This window comes from Girardinichthys multiradiatus, chromosome 18, assembly GCF_021462225.1.
Source record: "Girardinichthys multiradiatus isolate DD_20200921_A chromosome 18, DD_fGirMul_XY1, whole genome shotgun sequence".
Lineage (NCBI taxonomy): Eukaryota > Metazoa > Chordata > Actinopteri > Cyprinodontiformes > Goodeidae > Girardinichthys > Girardinichthys multiradiatus.
This window is the reverse complement of record NC_061810.1, coordinates 26,281,822-26,303,976: the sequence shown is the minus strand read 5'-3', so window position 1 is coordinate 26,303,976 and position 22,155 is coordinate 26,281,822. Positions and strand designations below refer to the sequence as shown.

The 22,155-nt window shown below is 40.3% G+C and overlaps 1 protein-coding gene across 1 annotated transcript; it reads right to left on the bottom strand.

Moving 5' to 3' along the window:
- Positions 1-72: 72 nt before the first annotated feature.
- On the bottom strand, positions 73-20,588 carry ccdc92ba (coiled-coil domain containing 92Ba). The gene is made up of 4 exons (XM_047390560.1): positions 19,831-20,588; positions 18,475-18,619; positions 8,470-8,517; positions 73-4,728 (listed from the first exon to the last, which is right to left on the bottom strand). Exons 2-4 carry the CDS (start codon positions 18,605-18,607, stop codon positions 4,022-4,024), a joined length of 888 nt encoding a protein of 295 aa, XP_047246516.1. The 5' UTR covers positions 18,608-18,619; positions 19,831-20,588; the 3' UTR covers positions 73-4,021.
- Between the last annotated feature and the right edge of the window lie 1,567 nt (positions 20,589-22,155).

Sequence of the window (22,155 nt, the reverse complement as noted above, 5' to 3'; positions counted from 1 at the left end):
TTTATTGTTTAATGTGTTATTCAATTGCTTGACAGCGGGCTTTCAGGTTATCTTTCAGCAACAGGAACAGTGTAATCGGCACACTCAACAGTCTTCCATTTTATTCCATTTTCTCGTACAGTTTCACCGTAGGATGCCGACACAGTATATACGGTAATCAGTCAGAATCTCATGCTCAGCCACAGGCCAAACCAGTACAAGGATCTAAAGGGACACCTTTCTATATTTTAGTCCCAGCATTATTGCTAGAAAGAAACAAGAACACATGTCCACGGAGAGGCTTGATTTGGCAAAAAAACAGTCCAGAGAAAAATTTTTTATGATCCAAAATCAACTTGAGACCTAAACAGTGAGAACAGATTGTTGCGGTGTTCTCTTCTGTATAATGAAGAGAGAGTAAATTAAATGTTTTTTATACTTTTGTCATGTGAGATTTATGGTGGTATGTTGTAAAAAGTGGAAACAACTTAATCCAGGCTGCAAACAGTCGCTGCAGCTGAAATATTAAAGGAAAAAATGATAAGTGTTAAGGCGTATTAAGATTAGTTAGAGCCAAATGTAGATCATCTACTGTAAAATGTGGATGAAGAGTGATGCAGTACGGACGTCTAACAGTCTAAAGTCCAGAATTCCTACTTTCAGTGCAATAGATTAACAACCAGAGGTTGACTGAAAATACTTCATAAAATAAGTAATTTTAACAAAGAGAGTTCATAAGAGACATAATAATAAATCTGTTTGCTAAGTGAGAAAAAATCTGTCAAGACAAAAAATACGAAGCAATCACAGAAGGTTAGATTATTACAAAATATAAAGGTAATGCCTCTTTAGTTTTTTTTTAAATCTTTAGCCTAAATTCTAAACACAAATTATTAATAATATATCAACATATTGCTTTATATTTGTGAAACGTAGTGCTTAAAAATATGACTAAAAGAATATTGAAAATAAACATCAGCCCAGGAGCAAAATCACATTTGATGTCAGTTATATAGAACATTCAGAGTATAACACTGAGAATTACATACAGTAAAACTTTATATATAAATCCCAAAATGAGAGAAGAAATGTGTAGTTTCCTGCCTGTCCTGGTTAATTCTTTGTATACTCAGAGATCTAACTACTGGTTACTGCCCTACATTTTTACCTTTTAGAGTTTACCTCCTTACAAGTTGGACAATCCACAGAAACAATCTTTTCTACATGATAATTTAATTGATCTTTTTGTGTTGTAACACCAGAGGTTACCACCTTCTTGTTTTCACCCACATTTGACTCCTTTCTTTCTGAACATTTATTGTCTTTTTGCAGATTCTTACCAGTAAAGAGACACAAGCGAGCAGACCACCCTTTAAAATTCACCCACTCCTTTAAGACAAAACCCAATAGTCACTTTTGTTTGTTCTCCTGAGGTGAAAATAAAAACTCCCAACACAACAACCCTAAATGAAGTAACAGTTCAGCACACAAACCACACCTGAGAAAAACTGGTGGCTGGTATGAAAACAAGCTTTCTGCCACAGGACGTTTCATACCTGCTCTGACAGCTAATGATTTAAAGTAATTATCTTTATTTTATTTATGTCAATTGTAAGGAAGTTTGGTAATATGACTCCAATAAACAATATGCACCAGCAGGAGGCTGCTCAGACTTATATTGGTTTGATTATTGGTCATAATTTGTCACATTTATTAACATTGGAATTAGTGTGTAATATAAACAAATATACAAAAATATACAATAAAATCAAATAGAAATGAGATTTGAATATTTTTCTGATTTATCAAAATATTTCACTAGCAATAGAAATGAACTGATGTTAAATCTATTAAAGGACATGGGTACCCAATGGTTTGTAAACGGGTACAAAAATGGAAAGAGGTTGGGCAGGAGCACCTCCTCAAAGTTTTCAAAGGGGCAGCCTGAAGCACTGATAATCTTGGGGTGGAACACAAAAAAATTTAATTAATTACATAAATATGTATGTATATAAGACCTCTTTTAAATTCACATTCATAAAAGATATGCATAGAAGACTGTCTGACCACCATAGAGTCAGCAAATTTATAGCAGTGGCCAATGGCCCCCTCTCGTTATCTCTTGGTGAAGCCACTGAGTTTTGGATGAAATGGCAACATGTGTGTATAAAATGGAGGCAGGAACTGGCGAAGCGGCAAATGTACACAGAGCCCAGAAAAACACATGGTGCATCGAGCCACAACTGAGGATCACCTGAATGTGGTCTTGTTTGGTCAAAAGGAAAAGCCTGAAGATCCTCAGTTAAGACAGGATTTGCAGGACAAGTTATGATGGCTTAAATGGAGGGAACACACCGCTGCTAAGGGACAACAAAGTTCATGCCTTGCCTGCAATAGATAGCTCTAGGGGAATCAACAGCCAGATCATCAAGGTGATCATGGGTGTTGTTTGTGAGCACAATGTTTTATAGGTGAGAAAATGTGTTGTTTCACAGCAGTTTTTACTTTTTATGCGTTTTTTGCTAGTACAAAATGTCTGCTGACATCAATGGATTGCTAACACAAATCGTCCGACATGTTTACCCACAAAAATTCTGTGCAACAGCAGTTGAATGACAGATGAATGACAGATTATATATTAACATTTTACCTGCCCTTCCAACACCACTTGAGTGGCTTGCAGTGATGTTTTAGAATCAGATAAACTAACTGTAGATGTTTGAGTGGAGTGACAGATGGGGTCTTCAGACTAGCCTTTTGACAACTACGTTACTTTAACATAAGAAGTAAAACAGGATTGTGCTGATTCTGTGAAGAGAAATAAGACTTTCTGCTGCTTCCATTCACTATTGCTATGTTTTAGGCTATCACTGCATGGCTCACTATTAAGGTTTTTCAGTGACAGAATTGTTGGATGAGAAGATGAGATGTCTATGTGCATCAAAGTAGTAATGCTGGTTAGAACTGCAGCAGAAGTTGCAATGTCTATCTGAATGCTTCCTTAATGTAAAATTTTTGATAATGTTTTTTGCGGTGAATTACAGGCAGACTGGGCTCGCCACAGAGCGCTTTAGAATCCCAGGTTAGGGTGCTTGTTTGTTAGGACTCCACTGGAAAAATAACCAAATTAATCTTCACTTTATGAAATGATGAAAGAGCTGGAAATGTTGCTATATCTGCTTTCGTCTTGGGTGGCTATTGTGTCACACAATAATCCAGAAGTTCAGGGGTCCTTCTGTGATGTCATTACATTTCTGCAACTTTTGGCTGCAATTTTGGGTGCCTTGTTTGGCTTTTTTCATATTTTTGATTTTTCTACGTATTTTTCAACCTTGTAAATTTAATAAAGCTATCATGAATTACAAGCCCTAATACAATTGAACAGAAAAAGTTGTAAAAAGCATGATATATGCCCTTTCAGGAACATTTGTTTTTGAAATACATTTTACTTTTGAGCAATTTTAAGTAAATGGAAACATGGTTGAATGTGTTGTACAGTGTCCTATAAACGTCCGAAAGTGGAACTAAATACTGGTTTTCACATCAAATCTTAAAAGAATTCTGAACTATAATTTTCTACAGCTATACTCTGTTTATAGTGAGGGAAAGATTGATAATCTGTCATATGTGCTCTGCTCTCACTTTGGTATTTTCAGCTATGACTCAGTTGGAGGACATACAAACGCAGGCTGATTTATAGTCAGCCTTGGAAGATGTCAGTTGACTGGGTCACACAGCTGGGCCAAGGTTAAAGTCACCGTCTTTACAAGTCAAAGCTTTAAAATTAAGGCTCCACAGTTCACAGAGCATCTAACAGCAGTGTAAACCTAATTTTTGACACTTACTGGCATTTGCTATGCAAGTTATTTAAGGTTATATCAAAGTACATATTACAAAAGTAGTTGTAAAGTAATTAAATAGCTAAAACCAGTCTCAGTATTAATTCAGTCAAGGTGCAGAACAACAGTTAATGACATTGACAGTCTTATGGAAGATAACATACAGTTATCACACTGTAGCTAAAACCAGAAATGCTCAGTCACTAATCTGCGTTGGTCTGAGCAGCAGGGGGCGGCACTGCTGAAGACATCCGTCTGGCTGCTTCATCGTGGACCTCCACTGGCCCCTCCCCACCTCCTTCCTCATGGTCTTCCCTCTCCATCCCCCGAGGAGGCTGTCTTTGTGCCACAGTGTGTCTGGAGCGGGCTCTGTGCCTGCGAGGCTGCAGGAAGAGCGCTGGGTCCGGCATGGCTGTGGGCTCCGCGGGGCCCAGCACTTTCTCTATGGGGACGCACTCCCGAGCACGCTCCACCCTTGAAGACGCCCTGATGCTCTTACGCTTGGGTTTGACTACAAGAGAGGATGGGGAGGCTCCAGAGAGGGGGATGTTCTGCTCAGCTCCATGCTGGACCCCCTGGCTGTTGGCACTGGCAAGGAGTCCCTGCCTCTGCTGCATCCTCTGGTGGTGCAGCTTCTGTTTGGCAGCATGCAGCTGGAAGGAGAGGTATGCTGCTGCCTCAGTTTGTTTCTGAAGCTCCGTGTTCAGGACAGTGGAACAGTGGCTGCGGCGTTTAAGCTCCTCTAGAAAGTGACGCTCCTTTTCCTTGAGATTGGCTCTGAGGGTTCCCACCAAAGCCCCTTTGTGACCCAGCTCCTTTCTAAACTCTCCCAGAGTGTACTCCTGATCTTCCAGACGGCTTTCCAGGTCCCTACAGCGGGCCTCCAGCATCTCCTCTTCCTCAAGTAATTCTGCCACAGAAACAGAGCAGAACACAAACACTGGCTTAAAATAAAGAACTGAGAATGTTTTTTTTTTGCTCATAAATATGTTATAAACCTCTGGCATGCATGTATATGAGTCCCTTTCACTTTTATACCCTTACATGAAATGAAAATTGATAACAGGCTTATCTACATTCAGATGGGTTTGTAAAAGCAGATATGTTTTAGAATGGTCCAGTCAAAGTCCAGAACTAAATTGATTTGATGATTTGTGGCAAGATTTGAAATTTAACGTTTTTCCGTCTACTTCACAACTATCCTTTACATTGTGTTAGGTTATCACAGAAAACCAAAATAAAATACATTAAAGTACGTTGAAGTTGCCTTGTATAAGTATGTTTCTGTTTTCAAATCAGCAGTGTAAGTGTAGTATTTGCAACAGAGACACAAAGTTGACTAATCTACTGTCAATTTCCTGCCAAGGATAGGCCCAACACACTTTGCTGCTTAATCTTTACTCATCTTTTAGCTTCTGCAGACAACCTTTGGCCTCTTTCAGTCCCAAAAAGCAGGGGAGGTTTAGGTGAAAAGCCCTGAATCAGTGAAGTTACTTCCAGCTGACAGAGCAGAAGAAGAAGAGGATCATATTCACAGAGGCTGACCACTCTGATTTCACAAATCAGTCTTTGCTTAAGCAGGAAAATAAAAATAAATGTTACAGGTTTCAGTTACAGGTTTCAGAGATTATTGTATCAGTCTTTAGCATATGACTTTCTTTAAATCTTTTGTCCCATTTAATGTTTGTTCCATGCATTTTCCTTCTCACAGATCTGACGGAGGACAGGGAAGTATCAGGTTGTCTGTCACCCATAAGCCCACCTCCGCTGAGCTCATTACAGAATAGAAATGTCCCACAGCTACAGTCATCGCAAAGAGAAAGTGCACCCTCTTGTTATGGTTTCTATGTTTTTTCTGTATCAGGACACAATCACAATGATCTGATCTTTATCACATTTCAAAATGCTGTAAACCTTACCTCAAGTCTAGAAAAACACAAAACAGATGCCATACCAAACAAAAAAAAAGGAAAAGCCCTGTGTACAAAACTGAATACACCACATTTATTTGCTTCTAGAAGGACATTTAGCAGCAAACTCTCTGTTTGTAGCATGAATTTAATAATGTATTATATTGTTGCAGTAGTATTTTGGCCCACTCTGCTTTAGATGCTCTCCAGTTGTGAATAATCTTCATCACTGTAGAATGATTAAATTCAAATTGTTTGAAAATTGACCTAAAATTCATTCCAGTCTGAAAAGAAGCAATAATAGCTTCTTTGAGGTAATCACTGTTGGGATTTCATTGCTTGCATTGTGTTAAAACACAAATGTGAAAGATTATTTACCCCCTGATTTCTTCTTAAAGGTTTTAGATCATCAAACAAATTTTATCTTCAGTTAATCCAGATTTGAGCACTTATTTATTAAGAGAAAAAAATAATCCAAATCAACTTGACCCTATGTGAACAAAGTAATTTAATCCTGAACCTAATAAATAGTTGTGACACTCCTGGTGTCAGCTATGATCATGCATTTGTGAGTCTGTAACTGGCAGTGAGTGTTTCACATTGCTGTTGTCTAATCAGGGCATGATGTGTTTCTGTATGATATCCTGTAGCCTACTTCATGTGGTCAGACAGGTTCTATTTAAGTGATCCTGAGATTTTACCCTTGGGCTGTAATCAAGGCTGAAAGTGGCTAATGAAATTGAACTCAGATTTCCAAGAAATTTCCAAATTAACGCTTTAAAAAGGTCAAATTCCTTTTTCACAAAGGCCCCACGGGAACCTGGGTTGTGCCCAAAACTGACTAAAATCAGTTTTGGGCACAACACCTGGGTTGTGCCCAAAACTGATTTTAGTCAGGTTATCTTTGTCTGACATAAAAAACTGTTTGAGGGTCTTAAACACCATCACAGGGTGACAAAAAATAAATAAATAAATCTGTAAATGGGGGAAACTTTTTCACAGCACTGTATGCTCAAATAAACGAGTACATTTCATGGTGACATTTTCCAATGATGAAGCAGTGTACTTGTGGTTAGATCCAAATAATTTTACAACCTGGTAAAGAGCAGATCATTTTAACATGATTTGATATCTAAATCCCTAGAAATTGGAGAGGGTGTACTTTCTCCTTACATTGGCTGTAATGTTATCTGCCCATCTTTACCCTCTCCCCTCCACCTCATATTACCTCTCTCCTCCCACTTCTTCCTCTCTCTTTTGCAGGACCTATATCTGAGAAAAGTCTGTAAGCAGAGACTCCCGCTGGGACCTCCAGTAGAAACTGGAGCAGAAGAAGAAAAAAGGGAATGAATCAATTTGTGAGGCCATACTGTATTGATAGATTGGGGGATAACCTGGCCTGGAAAAAAAGGGATCTAATGGCTGACTAATGCAGCCAGGCAAAAACCCTCCCTCTTACTCTAAGCAGTTTCACTCACTGCCTTTTGACTCCTATTTCTCCTCTATATGTCTAATTCGATGTGACAAAATGGAGCCTTCCTCTGCAGCTACAACTGGACATCAGCCATGAGGCGAAGCTGTTGGGAGTATGTGGCCTCTCCAGCTGTGTGTGTGTGTGTGTGTCTCACCCTGGCAGAGCTGTTGGAAATTTTTTCACACAGCAAAGCTGCCCATATGATAAAATGAATAAAACATGTAAGGCCTGTGACTGCTTTGTCAGAGATGTCTCTCTCTTAGAGGGTGCAGGACTAAGAGGGATAAAGGATGAAGCTGGCTGACAGGGATCTGTTCCCCTGAGGGATGGGAGGGGTGGAAAGACAGATGGGTGGTCGGTTAGGGATTGAGACTGAGTGCGGAGAGGAGAACATGGCTCAGGGAGATGTAAATGTAAGCCTGTCTTTGTGTATTCAAAGCAATTATGTACTACCTTTCTTTTGGTCTGTCACATAAAATCTCAATAAAATACAATAAAGTTTGTGGTTTTGACCTGACAATGTAAAAAGGGGTATTAATATTTTCAATAGTAGGACTAAGGAAGGTAAGGTATAGAAAGGCCTTCAATACCAGTAGATCTAAGCACATACCAGGGTTCCTAAAAACCCCCATATTTTCCTAAGTTTATTTTCTAGAGTTTTCCATCAGCTTATAGGGATTGTTTATGGTTAATTACAAAATATTAGCCTGATTTTGCTAGTTTGATATTGTTGTTTTTTCCTATAAAACATGAAACTAGTCACTGTTGAAGCTGGCTTCTGATCCAGCGCTGTAGTAAAGGAGTATTTCACAGTTTTTTGGCATTCAGACAATTTTGATCAATTTGGATCTATAACATTTAAGAAACTGAAGTGGATTATCAAGAATACAAAATAGATCCTCCAAGCGATAGACTGGAAGCAGTGCGACCTTCTTTTAACACAATTCCTAAAAATGGGAATTTTACTGCTTTGTTTAGGAGAACTTGAACTAGAGGCTAAATAAACTGTGAAAAGGTCATTTTTTATTTTTGAATAAGTGTGTTAATTACACAGAAACCAAAACCACCAGTGAGTTGGACAGTCAAGTGGTGACATGGCATATTTAACTCACCATCAATGTAAAGGACCCCGTTATTTTTCAGACATTTGGATTTTTTATCTTATATGAGTGTTGTCATTTTTTCCATACTCAATGTTTATTTTTCTGTGCTTATCCAGGCTTGGAAAATTACAAAATCAAATTCCAGACTTTTCCAGACACCATACCTATCTGGGTCCTGCCTGGAGGCTTTAACTTCAGCTCACTTGTCAGCTCTGAAAAGAGAGAAACAAAAACAAGCATCACAAGATAAATCATATCTTGTTTTATTTATTCTGCTTGAACATGATGGTTAACTTACCATGTACTTGTTACAGTTTATAGCATATTCTTGGCAAGCTCATAATTACAAACTGTGAACTGTGGCAGAGCTGTCCCTACATAGTCTATTAAAAGGCTCTGAACTGTTCCTATACATGTACGCTTCTCATTGTAATTAAGACATTTAAATAAAAACTCCTGTCCAAGGTGGACCCCGCCTTTCGCCCATAGACTGCTGGAGATAGGCACCAGCTCCCCCGTGACACACTATGGAATAAGCGGTAGAAAATGACTGACTGACTGACTGACTGACTAAATAAAAACTGGTGCCATGGGTTTAAGAGGAAATGTAAAGAAACAGAAACCACCAACAAGCTCCACATTTGGCCTGCTGCTCTGCATACTATGCTGCATTTAACCAAACTGATGAATCTGCACAGCCCGTTACACTCTATGGGATTTTTTCCTAAGAAATTAAAGCCTATCTCAACATAAATCTGGATTTTAAACAAGCCACGTAGAAACAAGTGGGAAATTACAGGAAAAACATGAATGTTGTGGATCCCTTTTCCAATGTGAGGTGTTTTACCGAAAATGGTGTGGAATCATTTTGCTCAAGGCAAGTTGTTTACTGGTGGAATCCTTTCTGTCTTTGCTATGTTGCTACAAAAAACACCAGGAGTCAAAAGAATCAGTGGGAAAGGGATCTTCAATTAGAGAGGACCCAGGACTGACCACAGGTGAAAAGGATCTAGCAATTTTAGTCTTGATCGGCCAAGATCAGTCTAAAACTGAAGATCTAATTTTATTTCAATCAGTACATGCACCACCTGTAAACACTACCAGGTCAAAGCAGGAGTAGAAAATATTGGAAGCCTTTAAGAAATCCTAAGTGTGTAAGTAGGCATAACTGGACTTCTTTTCTTGTTTCTTGAAGACATTTTGCCTCTGATCCAGAAAGGCTTTTGGACCAAAAAAAAAGGGTAAAGGTCTACTTAATCTATAGGTAAAAAATTTAATGTAATGTGAACAACTCTTGTTGTGCAAAACGTTAATACAGGATACTTTTCAAAAAGTAAATCTTTTATTTTACTGTAAACATTTCATAGAAGAGAGAAAAAATATGTTGTTGTTAAAGAGTATCAGGAGTTTAAAGCTTGAAAAACTAAAATCATCAAAAAACAGCCATAAAATCTCAAATCGGTGCATTTTTCATCTCAATCTGTGTCTGTTGTATCTTCACAAGACAAGTTCACTTTTATAGCTTCCATCACATGCAAGGTAGTTCAAAGAGATTTACAGAAAAAAGGAGTGCATGAGAATAAAACAGGAACTGCAGGAAATAGATAAAATATTCAAAAGCCAATTTAAATAAAATAAACTGCTAAAAACACATTGCTTTTATTAGAAAGCTGCTGAAATTAAAAATAATCTTTTCAGTCCTGAGCAGAGTAGGAGAGATTTACCATTGTTGGAATGTTTAGAAAGATTATCATTAAAAATTATTATTTATTATTAGATATTAGTTATTTTCATTTCCAAAACCCTTAAAATGACTGTGGGTTATGTAAGTAGAACAAATCTGCTCTGGTATAGCTCTGAGGGACTCAGGGTTTCCTACATTGTTGAAGTTCACCTGAACGCAACATGGTCAGACCTTTGAAAATCACCCCATGGATGTTTTGTATTCCCATTCTGCTAATCAAGGAGTGCAAATACTTTTTCACATCACTGTAATATAAAGCATAAATATAGGTATTATCAGTATAGGCTTATATTCACTTTCAGTTTTTAAAAATATATATTGCATCAGACTCATGTGTCTGTGGTCATTAATTGCCACTTTTCCAGCAAAGATGGATTGAAGTAAGGAGTCGTAGGAAGATTGCTGCTTGTGTGTGGCCTGTCAATCATCCCTGTGATGATTCAGGGTGTCAGCATCAAGGACGTCTGCTCAGTCAGCTTGTTTGTCATGCACTGCTGCTCAACAGTGGGACAAGGATTGGGTTGTTTAATTTTCTGGAAACCAGAAATGGCTGTTTTTGCAAACAAGTAAACTGAAATTATAGGTATGTTTTCCTGTGCATTTGCTAAAAAGCAAATAAAAAACAGACATATAAAGTGCCTATTTTTGGTACCAAACCTGGCAAACTATTTCTTTATTAGATGATAAAAAATGACTTTTAGGTTATTTTCATTTGTAGACCAAAATGTAGCATTGGTTAGTTATTCATATCATATTCTATCCTCGTGTCCTCCCTGTCACACCCTTTTTCCTTCCCTCTGCAATTGCTGCAACATCCACACATGCAGCTGGCATGAACAGAGACAGAGGGGAAGAATGAACAGGACAGAGCAGCAAAAAGGGAAAGGAAGATGATGGGAATACTGGTAGCTTCAGAAAAGAATATTCCTAATTTCTGGTTTTTGTAATGAGAACTGCTAAAATACTTCAAAAGCTGTTTATTTCTTGTTATCCTTCAGCACCATCAACACAGGGCATTTATGCAGCCATTCATTAGCTGCATGCCTGTTGTGAGGTGGACTAAAATCAGAACATTCAGCATATTGCAACATCCAGTAATATTTTGTGGGTCAGTGTCATCTCCTGCAGCCCGTAACTGAGCATTAGAGGTTTTCTGTTTCATCGATTCAGCCTTGAATGCTGCAAAGATATCCCGAAGGACAAACCCACGGACACGAACAATAAACCTGCACTATAGAGGGGCTGAAATACCTAATTTAAATAAGTGAATGGGCCTGTAGCTGAAGGATATAGCAGCACAGAGGCGTTCCTGCTGATGAGGAAATTCTGCAAGCAATAAAAGGTCAGCAGTACAAAGACGAAGCTGATGTTCACAAAAACATGCTCAGCTCAACCTTGCAGCAACCTTCAAGGCAGCAGATTAGTGAGGTGACTGAAAACACCTATCTCATCTGCAAACATTATCAGGATGTTTTCACACTTGTATACTAAAAACTAAAGTTGTGGGGTGCCCAGTCCTTAGCGTGCTGTGGTGGCCTTCTTCCAATGCTTCCTCCTGTCTCTGGCCCCTGGCTGGGCGCCGGGCTGCCGTTGGCGGTCGGGTGGGTGGGGCAATGGAGCATGTCTTGCGCCTGCACTGGGGTGGCTGGCAGGTTGTGCTTGGCCTTGAGCAGTTGGCCTGCCCGGACCCGTTACCCGGGTGGTGCATGTTTCTTTCTCATGGACTGGGGCTGCTTGTGCTGGCCGGATTGTCGTGTCCGAAGGGGAGATCGGGGTGGATGGGAAGAGGGTGGCATGAAGGGGCTGCATCGTGTTGGGTGGTTGTGTCCTCTTCTTGGGTGTGGGGTCACCGACATTTGGATCGGCTGAGCGGTAATGGTAGAGCTGAGCTGGATAATGTTTCTCCCTGGGATATCGTTGTAGTGGTGGTGCTGTGGTGTGTTTGTGTGGTTGCAGGGGCCGTGGTGGGGGACGCCAGCCCCAGGGGCTTGCTGCTGGCCAGGGACCCCTTGCCGGGTGAGTTTGTCCCATCTTGGTGTGGGGTTGGGGGTTCCGTTGTGGGCGTGATGCTCGATGGTGTCTGCCCTGTTGCGCCTACGGGCAGAGGCTGGGGTGGCATTGGGCCCTTGTCTGGCTGAAGTGGCATGCTGTGTGGTGGGGGGCAGGATGTGGCGGGGGTACTTGGAGCGGGGCTGTGCATGGAGCTTGTGCTGTATGGGTGTGGCTTCATCAGCTTTTCGGGGATGGAGCTCACCTGTGGGGGTGTATCCCTGTGGGGAGGGGATTTATGGTGTTTGGGTTCAGGGGCATGTGTTTGATATCTGTGTCCTGGTTGGGGGTGGCCCTGTGGGGAAATTCATGTTGGGGTTCATGGGGGGTCGGGGGCTGATGGAGTTGAGATCAGAATTCATTGGGGGGTTGGGACTGTTTCATCCTGTGGCGGCTCTGGTTGGCCGGCTCGTTTAGACCAGGTAGACCCCTCTTTTGTACATAGCCCCCTCTCCGGATGAGGATGGAGGTCGTCGGCGCTGGGGTCACTCGAGTTCGGACGGGGCTGGCACTAGTCTGGGCTGGTGCTGGGCCTGTCTGCCTGTCTCAACCCCCGGAGGGAAAGGGACTACCTCCTGGGTCCGGGAGCCAGTTGCCCCTATGGGGTATTGGCACCTTGACCTGGGAGTATAGAGTATGTATGGGGAGTGTGAGTGAGTCTTCAAGGTCCATTGTTGTTTGTGTGAGTGTTTTTATGTGTACAAATGAGGGTGGGAATGGGCTCTGTCGGGCCTCTGCTTGGGGAGTGATGTCTCCCGAGGTCTCGGGTCCGTGGGTCCATGGACCTGCTCTGGCAAAGACAGCTGCCGGAGAGGCCTGTAGGCTCGTCGCTGCAGCTCCCTGGGGCTTCTGCACTGTGGCTGCTGGGTGGTTCCCCTGGGACTCTCCCCTGCTCATCTCTGTTGGCGATGGTTATCCTGGGGCTCCTGTGCTCTGGGGGCCTTTTGGATGTTTATGGCTCAGATCTCCTCCGTACCTGTCCCAGGTCCAGGGGGGCAGGTCTGTGGCTCCTCACACTCACTATTGCATATTTTTTATAGACAAACCTTGTATACACAAGTGTGCTTACACTCAGATCCCCAGGTGTTTAGATTCAGGTGTTGACAGATACACAAATGTTCTATATTGAGCAGCAATTACTATTAATTACATGTTACATTCATAAGTACTGTGAACATTTCAGCAAAAAAGCTGTTATTATGTATGTTTTTGCAGGTGTAGAAGCAAGCAGAGTGTTATCTTGTAATCTCTTCATCCTTTTTTCTTTCCTCCATTCCTTTCCGCTTCTCTCCCTTTTTCCTATTTGCCATGCCTCTTTCTCTTTTGTCCTTCTTATTTTTTCCTTTTTGTTTCTGTCTCTGTGTCCGTAAAAATTTAAATAATCCCAAAGCAGTTTCTAAAAAAGTTTCTTTTATAAATATCAAGCAGAGCATTAAAGCATTAGCTGTAATGCTCCACTTGTGAAAGTAAATCCGTTGGGCTTCTTCTTGGCACTCAGACAGCAATTCTGAGCGCTACTCTGCCAGAAAGGACACAGTTAAAAAACCCCCCAAAAAAACAAAAGTTGTGGTGAAATCCAACTAGTTCAGCCTGCCAGTGCTCAGACCATACGCTGCACACTGCATAAAATTGGTCAACATGAATATTGTCCCAGAAAGAAGCTTCTTCTAAAGATGATTCACAAACAGAAAACAAGCAGACTAAGAATATGGATTACTGGAACCATGCCCTGTGGTCTGATGAGAAAAAGATAAAGTTATTTGGTTTGGATGATGTAAAGTGTGTGTGCCGGCAACCAGGTGAGGAGTACAAATGTCTCTTGCCTAGAGTCAACCATGGTGGTGGGAGTGTCATGGTTTTAGGGCCGCATGAGTGCTGCAGACTGTGGGGAGCTACAGGTCATCATTAATGCCAATATGTACTGTGAAATACTAAAGCAGAGCATGATCCCCTCCCTTTTGGAAACTGGACCACTGGGCAACATTCCAACATGATAACAACTCCAAACACACCTCCCAAGACGACCACGGCCTTGCTAAAGAAACTAAGGGTAAAGGTCCTGGACTGGTCAAGCATGTCTCCAGACTTAAACCCTATTGAGGATCTGTGGGGCATCCTTGAACAGAAGGTAGAGGAACGCGAGGTCTCCAACAGCTCCATGATGTCATCATGGAGGAGTGGAAGAGGATTCCAGCAGCAACCTGTGAAGATCTAGTCAACTCCACGCTCAAGAGAGTTAAGTCAGGGCTTAAATTATGGTGGGCACAAAACATATTGACACTTTGGGGACAACTTTGGACATTTTCACTTTGGGGTGTACTCACTTGTGTTGCCAGTGGTTTCGACGTTTATGGCTGTGTGTTGAGTTATATTGAGGGGATAGCTGTACTACTGACTACTCTAGATTGTATTTACGTGTCACATCTTCAGTGTTGTCCAATAAAAAGGTATAAAATATTTACTATTTACACTCTGTTGTTGTACAGCAGTCTCATGAAGAGGATGCTCAGGGTTCTCCATAATGTTCTTCATTTTATGAAGAATCCCTCATCGCCTGGTTAGGCACACAACCCTTCAGTCTCACAAACTAGTCTTTGATCCAGGAGATTGTTGAGGCCTCCACCTGAGTCTTCTGGAGTTTCTTACAAATCAAATCAGGTTGAATTGTGTTAAATGTTCTGGAGAAATCAAAGAACATGATCCTCACAGTGCTGCTGGCTTTGTCCAGATGACAGTGGGTTTGTTGAAGCAGGTGTATGAGAGCATCTTCAACTCCAACTCCACAGCGAGAAGCAAACTGAAGGGTGTCCTGATGGTTTATTGTTTGTTTACTCATGTGGGCCAACAGGAGTCTCTCTAGGACCTTCATGATGTGGGATGTCAGGGCAACAGGTCTATAGTCATTGAGGACTGATGAGTGATGGGTGATGGGTGTTGGAAGACAGGAGGTCTTCCACAACACTGGGACCTTCTTCTGGGCCAGGCTAAGGTTGAAGAAGTGCTGCAGAATCCCACAGAGCTGCTCTGCACAGGCCTTCAGGACTCTTGGCCTGACATGATCTGAACCTGGAGCCTTTTTCCTGTTTAGTCTCCCCAGCTTTCTCTTCACCTGACTTCTTGAGACACAGGTGGAGGGGAGGCAAAGGGAGCATCAGCATCTTCTGATTTGGTTGAAGGGTAAACATATAGAAGCAGAAGGGTCCATGGCTGAAGTGGAAGATAAACATTTGATTTCATTTTGATTTCACATGTCTCAGTGAAACACATAATACTGCTTTCCCGGTACTCTGGCTGGGTTCTTTGCAGGGCTTGGAGTTGATCCAACTTGTTTTCCAACGATCTCACATTACCCATCATGATCAATGGAAGAGATGATTTGAACTTCCTCCTTCTCTCTCTTCTCTTTGCTCCTGCTCTGCATCCACGGCGCCTCCTATTCAACTCATCAGGGATCTGGGGTTGTAGCTGAATTATTATTTGAGCTTATGAGATATTACTCAGCTGCTCCTGGTTGTATAAAACACTATGTTGCTATGGTGATGCATCATAAGAAATGTAAAAAAGTTAAAATGCATCAGCAAAAATCCTTCTAGCTGCACAGCGTCTGATACCAGAGAGGATAATCGTCCAAAAAAAATCTATTTTTATCCACCACAAGAGGAATTTGAGTTCTTAAAAAGAAAATATCAGAATGAAAACTTACAGAGCTACTCCAACCTGCTGCCAGCTTGAGTGGCACAATTCTAGAAAAAATAAGTAAGATATTCAATATAAAATTGTTAAACTGAAGTCCTAAACCAAGAGAAGATGTCATAATGACTATACCCATATGCATGGAAGCTGAAACGTGTCATCCACAAAAATGTATTTTTATGATGTGCTCTTGAGGCCAAGATCTAAAGTTTTATTGTGATAAAAGTTTTCATTATCTCAATATAAGAAGCTCTTGAGGTTTTTTTGAGTTTAATTTTTCCAACTATATCGAGAGACTAAACTCTCTAGCCTATTTTGTTGTGATGACTGCCCCATTATCTCAAGATATTAAACTCTTGAGCTTGTTTTTGCATGATTACAGCTTTTTTATCTTGTTATATTGGGATACCAAGATCTCTGGCTTGTAATGTTCTAATGGCAGTTTCATTATGTGAAGACATTAAGGTCTTGAGGTTTCCAAATTTTCCAAGACTGTTTATGAAGCCCACCTTCATCTCTTGTCCTTTCGGGACTGAATATAAGAAAACTTGAACGTGAATGTGAGTTTAAAGCTGTAAACAATCTATCACCGCATCTAAATTTACAATGGAAGACCTCTTGAAGACTAAAAGAAAAAGAGGAGACATTGAAACAGTAAGTGGGATTGTTTTTTCTTTTCTCACATTTTGTGGTGTCACCACCCCTCACAGCTGCACAGACCAGATGTGAGAGAGCTGAGCTACAGAGTGATGAAGGAGGTCGTTTTGAGAACAACTGGTCACACTGGCGCAGAGCCATCTATCTCCATCTCCCTCACGCAAACACACAAACCCTTCCCCCTTCTGCTCTGTGCACCACAATCCTTTTTATATGGATTACTGGAGTTATGAGATTAATGGACAATTACACAAATATCTGCAAACATCTTTCTGGGTACGCACTGGGTGTCTGCCAATAAATAAGATAGTATGTTGCTTTATTCCATGAAGGGAAAAAAACTCTTGTCTTTAATTTCGTAAAGGGTTTAGAGTGAATTAGGTTTGATTTACTGGCAAATTCAGATTAAATGTATTGTGTAGAGACAAAGTAAAACAAATATATATATTATAATATCTCCATGCAAGCACTGTAAATCATATGGATATGGAAGCATGGTTACATGGAAGAGAAATCCATTACGCCCCAAACAGGAAAACAGCATGATGTCATGGTGTAGTCATTGTCTGAATTTGATTCACTAACTAAACAATAACTGTCTTTTTTTCTGTTGGATTAGAATTAGAAGCTAGATGGATTATAATAAAGTACTAAAATGAGTAAAAAAAGCAATAAAAGACTAAACCTATTGACCAAATCCTGCCTTGAGGAGAAAGGATTAATAAGTGGAGTCCTTGATTAGTAAAGAGCAGTGGCCGCTAAGAAGAAAATACAAGGGATATTTAAAGAGGTTTAACAAAAGGAGACCTTGACTTGAGGCTGAAAACCTCACAGTAAATTAAATACTTCATACTAAAAAGTATTCAAAAAATTTCAAGTACAAAACAAATAAAATCATATTTTAGACATGTTTCTTATTAAATATCTTAATAAGTAAAACATTTTAACTAAAAAAATGCATTTATAGCAGCATTTGTTTGCATCTACATCCTCACCAGGCATATCAGTCTGCTGTATCTGAAACAGGGAGTGGTTGGTGTCATATTAACGTCACTGGGATGTAAACATAGCCTTCACACAGCAACAATACAATTATCATATGGTCTGATCAAAGTCTGTAGATTTTCTTATGAAACCATAATTTATACTTGAGCAACACAATATAGTTAACCCCAAAATTATTCTTACCCCTGGGGAACGTAGGTTTAAAGTGATCTTTTATTTTTACCAACATGTTTCTTCTGACCAGAAGCAGTATTAACGTATTGGAGTGGCTTAGCCAGAGTCCAGACGTACATCTAACAGACAATCTATGGAGGGACCTAAAGATTAGGGTGATGGCAAGGAGGCCTTTCAACCTCAAGACTTGGAGCTCATCACCAGACATTTATCAAAATACCAGTAAAACATGGACTGACCTGGTCAGCTATTATAGGAAGTGTTTGATCGCTAAATATTGAGAAGGGTATGATTATTCTTTGAGATGCTAATTTTTATTATTAAAATGTAAAACAAAACAGCTTCTTTTTTTTAAATTGCTGCTTTTTTACATTAAATCTTTTTAGAGAGATCCATGTTTTTGTATGAAAGAAATCACTTTAAAACCGAAATCTGCCAAGGGTGTGAATAATCTGGGGCAAAACGGTAAATACAAATGCACTTGAGATCATGTTATTAATTTGTGCATGTATTTGATATCATATTTAAAGTGCTGTGCCTTATTGCTTTGCCTCCCAAATATATCTTTGGACGGTTAGATGGACTCTCACTGCCTGAGATGCCCGATACAGACACAATTTCACACACACAACTTTTTATCCTGTTCAGGGTGTAAATTTTGTTTTCACAAGAAGATGTGCATCGAAATTACACCTAAGTCTAAGCCACAAATAAAGATACAAATCTTTTAAAAATCATTAAAATGTTCATGCTAGAAACACAGAAAAAGTAAAGACCAGTTTGCAGAAGAAATGTTCCCGAATCAAACAATATCTGATATTCCTGGAGCTGTACAGTACTCCCTCACCTGAGCAGCGTTTCTGCAAGGAGAGGATCTCCAGGTGGAGGCCGTGGAGCAAAGTGAGGTGCTCCTGCCTGAGGAACACCACGCTCCTCTCCACGCTCTGGATCTGCTGAGAGAGGCAACTTTCCTCACCCATGGCTGCAGGAGTCTGCAGGGACAGAGGGAGGGCAAATAAGAGGTCGATTTTCATGACTTGCCATTCTGTGAAGTTCAAGCTCAAGCTGCTAAGTGTAACTGTTTCAACTGAAGAAAATCTGTTCAATCAAGGCCACATTGATGCTATAAATAAGGTACTAATGACCAGTGGTGCACCAAAGGGGGCTGCAAGAAAGAAAATCTGACTTTTGAATTTAAGAAGTCAAAGCCAAGAAATTTCTAGTTGAGTTTTGGGCACATTTAGGTTTGCTATATGTGGAGGTTTCCTTTGTTGTGTGTGGAAAAGCGCTTCTGGTCAGTTTGCTCCTCTGCCAATACATGTCCTCATTTTGTAACCACCCACTAGCATTTTATTCCAATCTGCTTTCTTTTTACTTAAACAAACCTAGCAAGACATTGCTGTTTACCGGGCAAGCAGATCATTAATCAGAAAATCAGCCAAGAGTCCCATGAAGGAGCTGCAGTGATCCTAAGCACCGGCAGGAAAAAATGTTGACAGGACAACTGTCAATAGATCACACCACAAATCTGACCTGTAAGGAAGAGTGGAAATTGTTGGAAGAAGGCTATAAAAAGTCCAGTTTGCATTTTCCCTAAAGTTTGAGCTTTGAACTTTGCACCTCACGCTACACTAAAACCTGTAGGTGACAGTATCATGCTGTGGGGAAGATGGATGAAGCTATGCTGATAGAGACATACCCCAAAATACTTCTACAAAGTATTGACTCAGGGGGCTAAATGGCACAGCACCACTTCTAGATTTTTATCTCAAAAAATACATTGAAACAATAGATTATTTTTCTCTTTTACTTCACAGTTCCACATACATTTATTTTGCTCATCAGATAGAATTCTAATAAAAAGCACTGAAGTTTGTGTTTGTAACATGACCAGATAGGAAGAGGTTAATATTTTGGAAGGTATTTTTTCAATTAATTAATTAATATAATTATACATCTGCCATTTTGTCCTTCATGTGGCCAATTTTTATTTATTTCGTCTTCTCATTGCCTTCCCTAGACATGAAAACAGCCCAGCAACAGTGCTTAACATTCTGTTATTGCTCTAGTTTCGGTGTGCAACCCCAAGATAAGTGCCCCCCATCTGGCCACCTCTTTGGAAACTTTCTAGCGACGCCCCTGCGAATGAATCATGAAATCAACAGAGGATGCAAGCAGTTCTCCAAGAAATAAAAGTCTTTACCCTTTAAAGTGATGCTAACCAGGCTGATTTTAGAGAAGATGGCACAGAAGCGTTATAAAACGTCCAGTGATGTGAGCATGCTGTTTCCGGTGCGGCTCCAAATCCTGCAGGCTGCGGTATTCACCAAAACCCCTCTCATCTGAGGCGATAAAGCGCTTCCCAGCGGCATGTGACGCCGTTTCTTTAGAGGAGAGAGGCTGAGAGACTGCACGGCCTCATCAGTCCTCCGACAGAGGCGCTCCTCTCCTGCAACATCCGCGACGAGGCCTTACAGGGAAGAGCGTCGATCACTGACGGGTTTTAGCCGACAGGAGAGCCTGGAAGTGCGAAGTCCATTCTTATTTCCCAGGATCCCTCTGCTTTCTTCCTCACACTCCGACTGCAGACCAGAGATGAAGCTGGATGGAGCTGGGAAATGATGAAAACATGCCACCGTGATTGGAGCATCGTACGACAGAGCCAGAGAGCCAGCTGATTGGATGAGAGAGAGTCTGACAGCTGCGCGTCTAGGCGCATCTGGATCAATACAGGAGGGCGCAAACAGCGGAAAACAAACCAATACAACTCCTGTTTTCCACAAACAAATCAATCCCTTTTGGGTCCATGGATTTGTTTTCGAAATGTATTCTTGCAAAACTTTGTTTTTTGTTATGGCAAATTACAAACATTTTCGCCAGATTGTGTATTTTGGGGTAGTTTTGATTTTTTTTAAATATATTTTTTGATAGAGCAATCTTTGTCCGTCGAAATCAATGTTGCTGACACTTTTTGTCATTTAAAAGCTCAGTAATATCCCCAACCCAGTCCTCTTAAATACATTTAATAAATATGGGATGCGTCGAAAACATAAAAACTTTGTTTCTGTTGTTTTTTTCTTTCAATGAGACTTAATCACTAAGATTTGCATTTAAGTAATGCACAATTATGAAATACATTAATATTTGTTATAGGTGGTGCAGAACTTAAGGTAATGATTACATTCACAACAAGAAATGTAAAAAAAATTACATTCATGAGTACTATTTTAATGGGCATCTTTAAAAGAGCACTTTTTAGTGCACAAATGACACAGAGAGGCTTATTTATAAAGGACTGTTAGATACAGAGGCCGCAGTCTTTGTTAGCACTGTTGCCTTGCTGCAGGACTTCTGGAGTTTGAGTTTGCATGATCTCCCTGTGCATTTGTAGGTTTTTACAGGGTACTCTGGCTTCCTCTTACAGTCCAAAAATATTTATATTAGTTAAATTACTCTCTATATTGACCCTAGGAGTGAGTGTGTGTGTTTGCATGGTTGCACTCCTTAGAAGTAAGTGGTTTGTTGTGTCATCCTGTTTTCGTTTTCACATTGCTGAACAACTTGAGAAATGTAGTTTTATTACACAATGCTCCCACTAGAGGGGAGTATAGGCATGCAAAACAAACTCTTTGTACTCATTCACTCTGTTAAAATAATCCCTGCGTGGTGATGCATTTCCAGATAACGTCACTGTTTATGCATATGAGATTGTTTGGTGTTTTTGGTAATTCTGCCATTTATAAAGTACTAATAATGTAATTTTCATTTCACAGGAAAATATTGCACTTCATCTCATTCCATCTTCAATAAGTTCCAGAGGAGGATGGAACATCTCTGTTCAGTAAGGTTCCATCTTTGCATTGTTTTAGAGCTTTAACTTGCATTTTGGGCGACAAACAGGCCAAATCCCATTTTGCATTTACCTCCTTATTTATTTAGACCGTATCCTCTTTTCCATCTACTTGCAAAGAGGAACCACATCCCAATTAGTTCCTGTTGTGTAGGTGAAGGGTGAATCTCTTCCTTGCATTTAGAATAGTAGATGTTCGGGGTTACAGAGGAAACAAAAGAACATTTGCTGCAACTACAAATACACTCACAATTAGGCATAGACTGTTGTGTCTACTTTGAGGTTTTTAAGTGCTTTTCATAGAGAATCATTGACAATTCTCCTTAAAACTCATAAAAAATATCATAAAAATGCTGTTGTACTTATAAATTAAAATTGTTTTATTGCCCAATTGACCATTCTTATGTGGAGCTTAATGAATGCTAATGTGTTTTGCTTGGTATGAAGGTTAAGGCAGTAGTCAGAGTACAGCTGTACTTTTCTGTTAACAAGATGTTCTTTTCATGACATCAAAACATCTGGATTGTCTAGTTTGATCTATTCTCATGTATTATGGAAGATGATCTTTCTTACATCAGTTTAAAAATTAAGACAGTATGTCAATATTTGTTGATGACTTTGTAGCAGTTTACTTGGGTCTACAGACCCCTGTTAATATGCCAGGTTTTTGTGATGCAA